The following is a 12,622-nucleotide window of genomic DNA, read 5'->3' on the forward strand; positions in this document are numbered from 1 at the left end:
CAGAGGTGAACAAGATACAGTTTTAGTCTCTGGTAGTTTACAGTCTAATGGGATAGGTACATAGTATTGCAGAAGAGGTAACTGTTGTACAGAGAGAGCTGTGTAGAGTACTGTGGAAATAGTACTTGTACCCTGTAGGAAAGTTTTCATAAAGAAAGGCCTGTTTGAGGTGGGGTGAAGCATCTGCAGAGGCTCCCCTGCAGGCCTCCGGGTGGGGAAAATGGCATTGAGGGCAGAGAGGATGGCATGGAAGAAGCTGGTCGGTGTAGCAGTGTTTAGAATATGGTGGGTAATCCCTTATGGTCAGATTATGGAGGGGCTGTGGAGGGTGTGGGGTGACAGGTAACAAGGTGAAAGACAAAGGTGCTGTAGAGACTTGAGTGTTCGTAGACCCCAGCTTGCAGGTGTGCATACATCTTCCTCTCGCCCTGATTCACCTCCATTAATAAGCCTTGTTGCAGATGCCAGAATGGTTCTGTGGAGGGAAATAAAAACCACAAAGCTTTATACTTTTTGAATAACTAGATTCGGAAGCTGTGTTTAAAAAAAGAAAAGCAAACACAGGACAAGAAGTGTCAAAAGCTGCAGTCCATTAAGTGAGTCACTTAGGTTTAGACTCTCAAGATGAGGCATTTAGAGTCCCAGAAGGAAGGTAGGAAGTTACCAAAGACAAATTCTGCCGTTTTCAAAATTTCATTCGAGTTTAACATTATATCCAAAGGAAAGGAAGGAAATTCTTTCCATTCCTGTGTTCAGTGGCTTCCTGCTTCCAGAATTTAGGACCTAGGCTTGCTCTGTCAGTACTTTGGATCACTTAACATTATTATGGTTAAAGATGGCATTGGGAGCTTGTCTGGGAACTTGGCTGCCCATTTGCTTTTGTGTTTCTAAACACTGGACCCCAGAGTTAATGAACTGTCTCGTTATATATAAGAGTAGCTTTTGGTATATATATTTCAGCTCCCCTTTCCCACTCCATTTAACGGAGTCATAGACTTTCAGAACTGAAAAGTACCTGAAAGAGATCATTTAGTCCAACCTTCTCATTTTACAGATGGGGAGTCTGAGGCCTAGAGAAGTTAAGTGAGTTGAACAAGGTCACACAGGTACATATGGTAGCAGACCACCCACCGTTTATGCCGGTCTTCCCTTTCTGGTTTTGTTGTTGTCGTTGTTTGTTTTTACCTCCCCAAATTTTACTTCAGAAGTTTCTAGAACTACCAGGTTGTAGCATGTTTTGATTTCTGATGTCACTTTTCATTCTTCACCTTCTCTCTACCCCTCTTTCTATTTCTGGCTCTGGGCAAGTGAGTCTGGGAAGCAGCAGATGTTTCTATTTTATTTCTTATATTTTGGGGATGTTAATTACATGTGATGTATATCTTTGCAAACACATAGAAACTGAAAGTTTCTAAAATATTTAACACTAGACACATGTATATAATGGTATATTATAAACTTTTTATGGCAGTTATGACGTGTGGATGAAGAATAGTTCTTAATATGGACTTTTTAATGATTGACAGTATCTGTTTATATCTCTATATTATGAAGCATTCAATAAATTATTTTAAGAAAGGACAAAATTAGGTTCATATCGTTAATCAAATTCAGGTATGATGATGCTTAGTAAATTTGTTTTGTGCAAGTGTGTGTATTTCATTTTTGTCTGTTCCTCTGTATACCTGTAGGCTGGTAGGGGTAAGAGGAGGACGGAGGAAGATTGGGCTAGAGGAATAATACACTTTGCCTTTGAGGACCTTAAGTGTTCACTGGATCCTCGTTTTTAAAAGGGTTACTGTATTTCATTGTGTATTCTGTTTGACATACAACTCTCCATCATTTGGTGGTGAACCTTTAATTGTTGTTAATTTTTATCTGTTAAGTTTTCTTTCGTAAGCTAGGGATAGTGATGTTGAAGAGAGTTACAGACTCTTCAGCAAGTCTCACTTCTCTGGAAGCTTTTCCTATTAGTCTTATCTCTTCCTTCACTTTCTGTCTACTGCTTCATTAAAAACTCTTGCAGTGCTTCTTCATCTATCTTGTCTCATATAAGCCAATATAAGGTGAAGATGTTTAAAAATGGTATGTTTTAAGTTGAATTTTAATTATAAGGAAGTATACATGGTCAGATTTACCTAATACTTGTCTCAAATTCCATTTTCCATTTATTTATCTTCAGTTTTGGTTTGTTGAGAGACTGATCAACTAACATACCACACAAAAGTTATAAGGAGCTGGGTTTGTGCATGCGTGTGTGTGTGTGTATGTGTGTGTTTGCACATGTGTGTGCGTGTGCACAGTTATTGGAGAAGGTCTTAATTAAGAAGAGTCATCATTCTTACCCTAGCAACCCCTCCTCCAGATCACTTCTATCACTTCCGGCCCCAGTATATGTTCTCATGCACTCCTCATCCATACCTGTAGAGATTATCATAACTTTTTCATGTTTTCATGATGTCTTTTTGTTGGTTCTATCTTTTATGCCAAATACTGCTCTTGTAGGAAGGCTGATTTTGAGTAAAATTTGTTATTGCTTTTGTTTTTAAACTGTTCTCTATTTTGTATTAAAATGGAAGTATGGACCCCTGCTGGAAGAAGTTTGACTTTTGTAACCAGAGGTCCTGGGCTTGAGTCCTGGCTCTTCCATTTGCATATTGCAGTTTGGGGCAAGTTTTTTTTTTTTTTAATGCTCTTCCTAAATCTTAGCTTTCTCATATAGAAGATGGAGATTATATTTTCTATTATTATGTGGTTGTGACTATGAGTTAAAAAAACATGGAAACTCCTTTGTAAAGTGTGTACATCTGGTAGACATGTAATAGTTCATTATTTCCACTTCTCCTTCATTTCTGCCTCTTAACAGTAATATTTGAGAATCAGTTTATGATGGTAGTATTAAGCGGTATTTGTCAAACCAAACATGTGAGCTCCTGAAAAAGCATGAGAATTTTAGAGGACTAAAGCTGTATGAAGCTCAAAATGTTTATTTTTTGTGCTGCCATGAGACCAGCTTCTTAGAATTGTTTCCTAGCCTATTCCTTCTCCCTCACCTTCTAAGTCCTATCTTTACATGAGTCCTTATAAAATATTCTGTTATGGAATCTTCACTATTTACCAGACCTCTTCTTTAATCTGTACTAAAGAACGTATAAAATGTGACTATTCTCTTGCTCAGTCTTCCTCCTACCTGTCATGTTTTGTATAGGAGTAAGTATGAAATTATTTAGCAAGGATACATAAATATGCATATGGCATTACTAAATAAATTTTTTGAGCAAAACTCAGTATATGAAATTGTATGCAAAAAAAGGGGAAAAGCTTTGTTTTAAGCAGTAGTATGAAAGTCCATTTATTTCAGGTCTGACCATTTAGAAACTAGTGAATTCTAATTTCTAATTAGTTCAACTTTCATGTGGATTAGGATTTAAAACTGTTTAAAGTAGAGGAACTATACAGATATTTTTAGGACTTCTTAAAAGTGAAATACATGTCCACAATCACTTATTGAAACTCTTGGGGTCAGAACTTTTCCCTTTGCAGAAAGGTAACGTGGAAGCAAATACTTATTAGTATTATGTAACACCCCCCTGGAGTCTGGAGCAGTCCCTAGCATGAAGTGTTTGACTCTTTACTCTAAGTGTATTAGTTAGAGAGTGCATGCAGTTTCATGAACTCAGATCAGATTCTGCTACAGTTGAGTCTGCCATAAGTTTAACAGAAAATGTTAGATGTTACAAACTTTTGGGATTTCAGAATTGGAGATTAAGGGTTTGTAGACCTTGATTTATTTTAAAATGCTAAGTTTTTATTTTAAATAATTTTTTAAAAAATCTCATTTGGTTGGTAGCTGTAGTTACCATGATTCTGCTGACCACAAACTAAAGTATGGGATCCATTTCGGAGCCTTATTAATGTTTATAAACACACCTGTTTCATGAGTAAGCCAGTGCGTGATGACAAACATATCACTACTATTAAAAAGACAAATTTTAGTGTGCCCTAAGTAATGCTATGTCAACATTTTACTCTTCTGTATTTATTTTACTTATTACTCCTTCATTACTCTCAGACTTTAATTAAAACTCGTAACCTGAGAGATTATTGAAAAAGATGACCTTTGGCTTCTCTAAAGAAAGGTCTGGCTTAAACTTTTTTTAGCAGGTGTTGTTTTTGAGTAGATTAGCATCATTCACCTTTTTTTTTTTTTTTTTTACTTTTTCTTTGCCCTTATAATTTTACTATTTTAAAAATAAATCTTTTTAAATAATAGTTTGAGAAAACGATGTATGCTCAACTCTGAGATAAAGACCATGCCGTAACTCGTTAGTTGTTTGTACATTCTTCGTGAAATCACACATACACCCCCTCAGCGCGCCGAGTGTCCATACAGGAAATTCGAGGGTACACATGCAGCTGGGTGGGAGGTGTGTGCCCGAGCGGCATCACAGGTTTTGTGAGCAAGTGTGTAAGCCGTAGTGCATAGCACCTAACGTCAGTTTCCTTAATGGTAAAATGGGGATAATGACACTACCTACTTCATAGGATTGTTAGGATTGAAAGAAACAGTTAATACAAAACAGCATGATGCCTGGTGCAGTATAAAAGTTCAGAAAATGTGTATTACTATACTTTTTTTTTTTGCCAGCACAAAAGATAACTTTAGATCACATCTAAACTTTTCTTCTAGGTGTGCTGAAAGACATTATGATACCGCCAAATTTAACTGCAGAGGTAGGTAAAAACTGCCAAGTAATGTATTTATGTTGTATAACTTAAAACCAGTAGACCAAATCTTACTATCATAGCAGTAATGAATAATCTCAATTATTAAGTGAAGTAAATATTTATCTTAAAGATGGTCTTAGACACTTTGGAAAACTAATTTAATATTGCTGTTGTGTTTTAGGAAGCAGTTATCATATAAACCTGCCAGTACTAGTACGAATACTAAAACGCAGAGTAGACTCTAAGAATGAGGAAAGATTTCTAGACTAGCAATAAAATAGAGGGCTGTGTCTACTGTTGGAGGCATTTGGTGTAACAGTAAGAGATTCTAGGGAGAAAGGGAGCAACTTTATAACTGTGGAGCCGTGACCTGAAAGAGGGGAGAAGGGTATGACAGATATGGATAAGAGGAGCCTGGTAGATGAGAGCAGGAGCCGCTTTAAGTGAGTTCTTCTCCAGGTGTAGTGAATTTTTCTGAGAGCCCACGAAAACCTTCCATCTGTGTTCGTGGAGCCTTGAGCCTCAAGAGACCTGGAGAGTGGAGAAGCTTGCAGATGCTGCCATGATAGAAGGAGAAGGTGAATGCCATGAGCTTCATATTGATGTGTTTGCCACGGGTCCCTTCTGAAAATCTAGAACGGACATTCAAACACCTGGTTTGAGAATTCAGAGGCACTAATGAGAGCCCATACAGATTCACTAAGAATTTTTCCTTTTTCGTGAATTTAGGCTCCTGCTTACTAGGCAAAGCGTGTTTTAGTCAAGGTTTATCTATCTGTAAATAGACGTTTAACAGAGTGCCCTGGATGTTTTTGTGTGCCACTGGGGAGATGAAGATGCCGAGGCCCAGGTGAAAGCCGTCCCGGCGACTGTCTGTAATGGTAGTCATTGTCTCCCAGGACGACTCACCCAACACACGGGATCCTGTTCCACAGTATTCATGACTTGATTGAAGATAGAAGGCATACTTTTCACATATTTAGATGACACAGAGGATAATTATATACGTTAGATGTCAGTCAGGATTTTTAAGGATTTTAATAGAATGGAACCGAGGCGGGGACCAGTAAGAAAAAATTTAATAGCGATAACTCCTATTTCTAGGCAAGTTAAAAACAAAAACAAAAAAAACAACCACCTCAACTCTGACTATAGGGAACAGACAAATTTTGGGTTTTTATAACCCAGGTGAAAAGACCTGAAACTTCATTAGGTACACTTTACTACAACTGTGTACATTTTTATAAGTAGTTTTTTCAGTTTCTTTTGTAAATGACTTTAAAATCATGTGTAGCATACAACACTAACATTTGCAAGACCATCTTTAGATAACATGCTTAGGATTTTTATTATATAAAGTGTAAAAATCAGTCCTTTCCATTGTTGATTTATTGGTAATTTATACCTTCTCTGAAATGTATGTTTTGTGGTGATGTAATATATATTACGACTCCTTTTGTCAGAAAAATGCATTGAGAGCCCTTACAGGAAACCTACCTACGTGACATTTCATTTTGAATTTGCCTCTCCCTCTGATATGTTGACTTGTGCTACCTCTCCATAGCAAAGTTTCTTTCCTCTTCGGTTAAGTGGGGAACATAATGCTTGGCCTCTGTCTTGTGGGTGGGTTTAAGAATTAATGAGAGACTGTTTTCTATTCAAAAATTCGTAAATTATCAGGCAGCAAATTATTTTTCTCTGGAGTTTAGTTTTTCTTTTAAACATCTGTTAAGCTTATATGCAACATTTCTAAAGTTAACCTTCTTTAATAAACAATTCAGGAAAGACTTTTTTCTAATTCTGAGGTTATCCTTTTACCACAGTTGCACAGTATCCTTTTGAAGACCATAATCCACCACAGCTAGAACTTATCAAACCCTTTTGTGAAGATCTTGACCAATGGCTAAGTGAAGATGACAATCATGTTGCAGCAATTCACTGTAAAGCTGGAAAGGGACGAACTGGTGTAATGATTTGTGCATATTTATTACATCGGGGCAAATTTTTAAAGGCACAAGAGGCCCTAGATTTCTATGGGGAAGTAAGGACCAGAGACAAAAAGGTAAGTTGTATTTGATGTTTGTTTTCTTTCTTCTATCTCGATCTGAGCATTTATTGGAAAACAGGTTTTTGGAAAGATAATTGGTAACCCTTATTTCTTTATTCTGAACATTTAAATCAGTTACTACCTTAACTGTCATATGTGCAAATGACTGATTCTTTCAGTTTTTCTGTTCATGCTAGCATTTTCATTTCATGCTAGTAAATCTTACCTATTAACTGTATGGCATATTTGGTCTCATAAAATCCTGACAAAGCATTTAAAGAAGCAGTACATTGAATAAAAGTAGCTTGATATTTCTGAACCTTGCTTGAGAATAAGAGGTCTTTAGATAATAACTTGGATGCCGTTTCCTAGTAAAGTGTGATCTTTACTTTTATAAGTACATGCAAATTATTCTTTGATATGAATATTCATGAATATAGTTATAATTAAGATTAGTCAAAGGTTCTTCTCTTATTCAGAAGACTAATGAAGACTATGTTGAAAATCAATGACAAACTTAATCTGTGTAGTATGTTTGAGGGGAGAACGTAAACTCTTGGGAGAACGTTCACAGTAATTTCCAAGGGATTCATTTCTTTGGATGGTAAGTGTGACAAAATATGTTTATGTTCCTTTTAAAGAGATTTTGTACATTTCTCTGTCTCTGGGAAGGAAAAACCCAAACCACTCCAAATAGAGGGAGAAACTCACCTAGAGAAAGAACTCTATTGAGGGAAACATCACAACTTTATGTAAAAAATTTATTCTAGTTTAAATAACATTTACAATCAGGAAGGTTCTGTTCCTGTTTAATTTGCTTGCCTGCCTGCCTTCTTTCCTTCCTTCCTTCCTTCCTTTTTTCCTTCCTTCCTTTATTTACTTATTTTTTAAGTAGGCTCCATGCCCAGTGTGGAGCCCAATGTGGGGCTTGAACTCATGACCCTGAGATCAAGACTGGAACTGAGGTCAGGAGTCGGACCCTTAACTGACTGAGCTACCCGGGTGCCCCTAAGCTGATTTCTTTTTAATTCAACTTCAAAACAGAAACATGATCATTTCCACCATTTTAGCCGGTGGTTGCATTGATTCCTGGCTCCTTTTCTCCTTCCTCATTTCTTGTTTTATTTATCTTTGTGATTTTTTAAAATTACATCTAAGGATGCTGAAGTGCTATGTATTGGTGATAGTTTATAAAACTGAATCTTATATTAGTGCTTGATTTTAGTGAATATTGATTATGATAGATTGCCTTACATTTCTTTGTATTGTGTATAATATACACAATTGGGATGTGTATGGAGTGAATTCTAGAATGGAGGGCCTGAGGTGTCGACTTTGGTTCATTTTTTCATCATCTAGAGGGAAACAACTAGTTGCTTTTACTGATTAAAAATTTAGGAGGTAAATTATTCTACATTTTAGTGACTAAGTACAGGGCAGCACAGGGGAAAGAGAATGAATGGGAAGAAAAACATAGAGAAACGGGTCCAGTCAAAGTACAGTAGCCGAAGCAGTGGTAGAAGTTTAGAGCAAGCAGGGTGGATGAGCCGTAGACATTGTAGTTAAGGGAAAGAAATCAAGTAAAAAGAATTTCAAATGAAAATAGAGAAGCTGTGTCATATGGAACCAGAGCACTAGATTTAAGCTCGCGACTCTTAAAGTGTTTATGTTACCTACCTTCTAAAAATATGATGAAAGCTATAGTCTCTCACTAAAAATGTGCATGATATACAGGAACATAAAATTTTGCTCATAGTTTTTAATTACACTGAAATTTTTTTAACATGGAAAATGAGTCTTCATAAGAATTATGTCCCCTTTTTTAATGGAAAAAGCAGTGGCCACTACTTGAGGATAATGAATAAATCTAAATGGTTGCAGATTAATCAGAATTAAGCTTTAGTTCTGCCCAGTAGTAAGCTTTAATGAAAGAGCTGCTAGTATTTAGATTTTTAAATAATACATTAACTATGCCGTTGTCTTTGACTTGACAACTTTTATGTCATTTTGATATCCAATCAATTTTGACTTTGTTTTTGGTGAAAACAAGTGCTTAAAACCCTATCTCACGAAAGAACGAAAGAGCAAATGGAATCTGTAGATTCTTTTGTTGGATGAAAGTAGGCTTGTGTCAAAAAATAATTCTCTAAGATTCTTCAGAAAAATTCATGTTGCATCATTTTCTTTGCAGTTGGTTAATGAGATCATTTTTGGCAAGATTCTGGCATAACACTATGTTAGGAAGGAAAGGATTATGACTTCGCATTTTAGTTTTAAGTTTGAGGAGTTAAACTGTGTAAACGAGTTTGTATTTTATCCAGTTAACAGTGGTTAAAATCCTGGCTGTAGCATTTGCCTTCTGAAACCAGTGAACTTATGTGTAGCAAAGCATTTCATAATTGCTCCCACTTCTTGACAAAACCTCTTGAGAAGCCCTTGATTGAAAGTCTTGGCTTTCCTGAATTTGGCAATTTTCATAACAGTAGATTTTTCATGACAAATCATCTCGTACAGGCTGTGATGCAAGGCTTGGCACTCCTGAAGCAGTAGAATACTTCCACAACAATGCTAAGAGTTCTCTCAGATTGAGGATAGAGTCTTGCACCCCAGTGCACAATGATGAATAAAGCAGTCGTCACAGGAACACGGAAAGCTCTGTCTTCACCAAAGCAAGAAAGCCAGATGTTTTGCCCAGCATTAAGGTGTACCGTCCATCTACAGAATACTGAGATTTCTTCAGGAGAAAGTTTTTTGGGGGCATTTTGAAAATGTTAATGTTCTCTGATGTTTCCAAAGAGGACTCCAAAATAAGTATCATTCTTTGATTGTGTTACCATGTGTGTATTTGGTGAAAACTAGTAGCTGGCTAAACTGAGAAGTCGTCATCATATACTGAAGGGAAGTGGTATTTCCAGTCCTTTCGTGACCTGCTTCATAGTTTTAGAAAAAAGAGGTCGGTTTTTCTGGAATGGACAGAATTGTTTGCTAGAGATACTGCAACAGTCTTAACTTTTCTGTTGCAAGCTACAAACACGTTTGACCATTTCTAAAGTAGTTGCCTTCACTGCATTCAACTGCAACTTTTTTGTTTGGCCTTACAACCAACAGACTTGTAGGGTGCTTTACTCAGGATTTTGAGCTGGGGAGTAATTAAAGTTTTTTGTAGTAGTCTAACCTTTCCTAACTAAGCTGTGCTGTCACACGTGCTCTCTTTCCCCCTCTTAAACACACTCACCCACACACATATCCATTCTGTCTGATGTAGGTGCTTCTTCAGGAGAGTTGGCTAAATGCTTTTGATAGTGAGAACCAGCCGTATAAGAAGCACTTGGGATAGTCTTTCACATCATACTCAGGGACACAAATAAAACCCAAGGATCCTTAAACAGTTTAAGTTAGATCCAAGAGAAGTCTTCATAACAAAAAAGTGAAGACGTATTTTAATTTGTCATTGGGAAGATACTGTATTCCTCACAGTCTAAAAATATTGTCCATTCTGTTTCTCTGTGAAGGTGAAGAGAGATTTGGTAAACTGGCAAGGCCCATGGGATGTTGTTGTGAATAGGGGCCAGAGTGAAAAGATAGCAAGAGAAGTGTTTATGAAAATAAAATGCAGTGTATTGTAGGATGTGAGCATCCCTGCATCAGCATCAGCCGTCAGTGCTCCAGGCACACCGCTCTCTTCTTCCTCTTACAGGTTTGAATCTCCCCCAAATGGAAGGTAACGGGGCTAATAGAGGATGGAGTTCTGTGTGTACTCTTAAGGGTGTACTCGGTAAAATTGTTATGTTTAGCTGTTACATTGTATCAAGATTCAGAGTTAAGTAATTTAGCCAAAATTGATCACTTTTAGCATCTTGGAGTCAAAATAAATCATGGAGATCTGTTGTGCTTGGTTCATGATTGATTAATATACCCAGACAATTTTTGGATGAATTATTCACGGCTGTGGTGTAAAGCAGTACCCTAATGTGCTCCTGCCTTCTCTGTATATTTAAAAAGGCAAAAAGAAATTTACGATCAGATGCTGTTGATGAAGCTGTATTTTACTAATGGTTCCATTTGCATTTTATGTTGAAACGGTTAGAAATTTAGATTAAAGGGATAAAGATTTGGGCATAACATTATGAACCTTTTTTGGCAGGCATTTTTCTTACTTTAAAAATGATAAAGTGGAGGCCCAGAAAAGTGAAGTAAAGTTCTGATTAAGATTATTCAAACAGTTGTAGAGGTTGCTGCCTATGCTGTCCTCTGGGATTTTGATGGATTCCTGTCTCACATTGAGGTCTTTCATCCATTTGGAGTTTATCTTTGTGTATGGTGTGAGAGAGTGGTCAAGTTTCATTCTTTTGCATGTAGCTGTCCAATTTTCCCAGCACCATTTATTGAAGAGACTATCTTTTTTCCACTGGATGTTTTTTCCTGCTTTATCAAAGATTAGTTGCCCAAAGAGCCGAGGGTCCATTTCTGTGTTCTCTATTCTGTTCCATTGGTCTATGTGTCTGTTTTTGTGCCAGTACCATGCTGTCTTTGTGATCACAGCTTTGTAGTACAGCTCGAAATCCGGCATTGTGATGCCCCCAGCTTTGTTTTTCCTTTTCAACAGTTCCTTGGAGATTCGGGGCCTTTTCTGTTTCCATACAAATTTAAGGACTATTTGTTCCAGTTCTTTGAAAAAAATAAAAAAAATAAAAACTAACTACAAGTGTACTCTTCTAGTAAAAGGTAAGATTCCAATCAGAATCAGGGCAAGGCAAGCAATCTGGACCCTCCAGGGGAAGCCTGGGGAATTCTTCAACAACAAATACTTCTGTATTTCTGTGTAGATAACTCTGCCCTATGATAAACTTGTCATGCCCCAGACACTCTGCTAAATTCTGGGACTGCAAGATGGTCAGTGTACATTCTTTGTCTTCAGGAAATCTTTCTTTCATGGTTTTACTTGTTAGGTACAGGTTAAGATGCTGTAACCTGAAACTCCGAAATCTAGTGGCTTATATAAGAACTTTGGGGTTTTTTCATGCAACAGTTTAGAGATAAGTGGTCCAGGGCTGTTGAAGCCTCTGCCCCATAAAGTCATACAGAAATGCAGATTTTTTTTCTAACTACGCATTTGCCATTCTCTAGAAAGTTTCTTCATTACAGGTCAAGATAACTATAAGATTAAAGAAACATCAAAAACAGGCAATTTCATTTGAGGGAGGAGATCCATACGATGTCACATTTCCCAGCTCCCATACTAGGAAAGGGAGCATCTTTGGTAGTGGGCCATGTGACTTTAAAACACCACAATTCTCTCTTTAAATGTAAAGGGGAAAGAATGAATACTGGACCAATTATCATCTTCTCCATACAGACAACGAGGAAAAGGCACTAGAAAAAAACCCAGAAGACCCAGTAACTTGCCTGGTCACTATGGAAGGTCACTTGGTCCTTGGCTTCTTCATTTGTTGGTTGAACAAGATATTTTTGAGGTTCTTTTCAACCTCAGTGCTGTTCGAATCACTTTTCTTACCCACAGATCTCTACCTCTGAACTCTACTTCTATAATTCAAAACGGAGCAAGTGAATGTTGATTTGCTTACCAACAACGAGCACTGTTTTCTTTCTTTTCTAAATATTTCTTTTTTAAATGGAAAATGAAAAGTTGTTGCTTTTACCTTGATAAATCGTGAAATGCTTTTTCCATCATTCCCCTTGCCCTCATCCTCCTCTTGCATTAGTGGGTGAACTAGCTGTTCCTAAAAAATGAGTCCCTTCAGAGAATGTTCTTTTTTTTTTTTTTTTAAAGATTTTATTTATTTATGTGACAGAGAGACAGCCAGCGAGAGAGGGAACACAGCAGGG

At 37.0% G+C, this 12,622-nt stretch overlaps 1 protein-coding gene across 1 annotated transcript in view; it reads left to right on the forward strand.

The window, feature by feature from the left end:
- The window catches only part of LOC121101300 (phosphatidylinositol 3,4,5-trisphosphate 3-phosphatase and dual-specificity protein phosphatase PTEN-like), a 59,340-nt gene extending 51,682 nt beyond the window's left edge, over positions 1 to 7,658 (forward strand). The window contains exons 4-6 of the mRNA XM_040624692.1: positions 4,691 to 4,734; positions 6,552 to 6,790; positions 7,255 to 7,658. Coding sequence (XP_040480626.1) covers positions 4,691 to 4,734; positions 6,552 to 6,790; positions 7,255 to 7,287 — 316 coding nt within the window. The 3' untranslated portion in view covers positions 7,288 to 7,658. The remainder of the gene's footprint in view (positions 1 to 4,690; positions 4,735 to 6,551; positions 6,791 to 7,254) is intronic.
- The last annotated feature ends 4,964 nt before the right edge of the window (positions 7,659 to 12,622 follow it).

The sequence above is a fragment of the Ursus maritimus genome, unplaced genomic scaffold, assembly GCF_017311325.1.
Source record: "Ursus maritimus isolate PB19 unplaced genomic scaffold, ASM1731132v1 scaffold_7, whole genome shotgun sequence".
Lineage (NCBI taxonomy): Eukaryota > Metazoa > Chordata > Mammalia > Carnivora > Ursidae > Ursus > Ursus maritimus.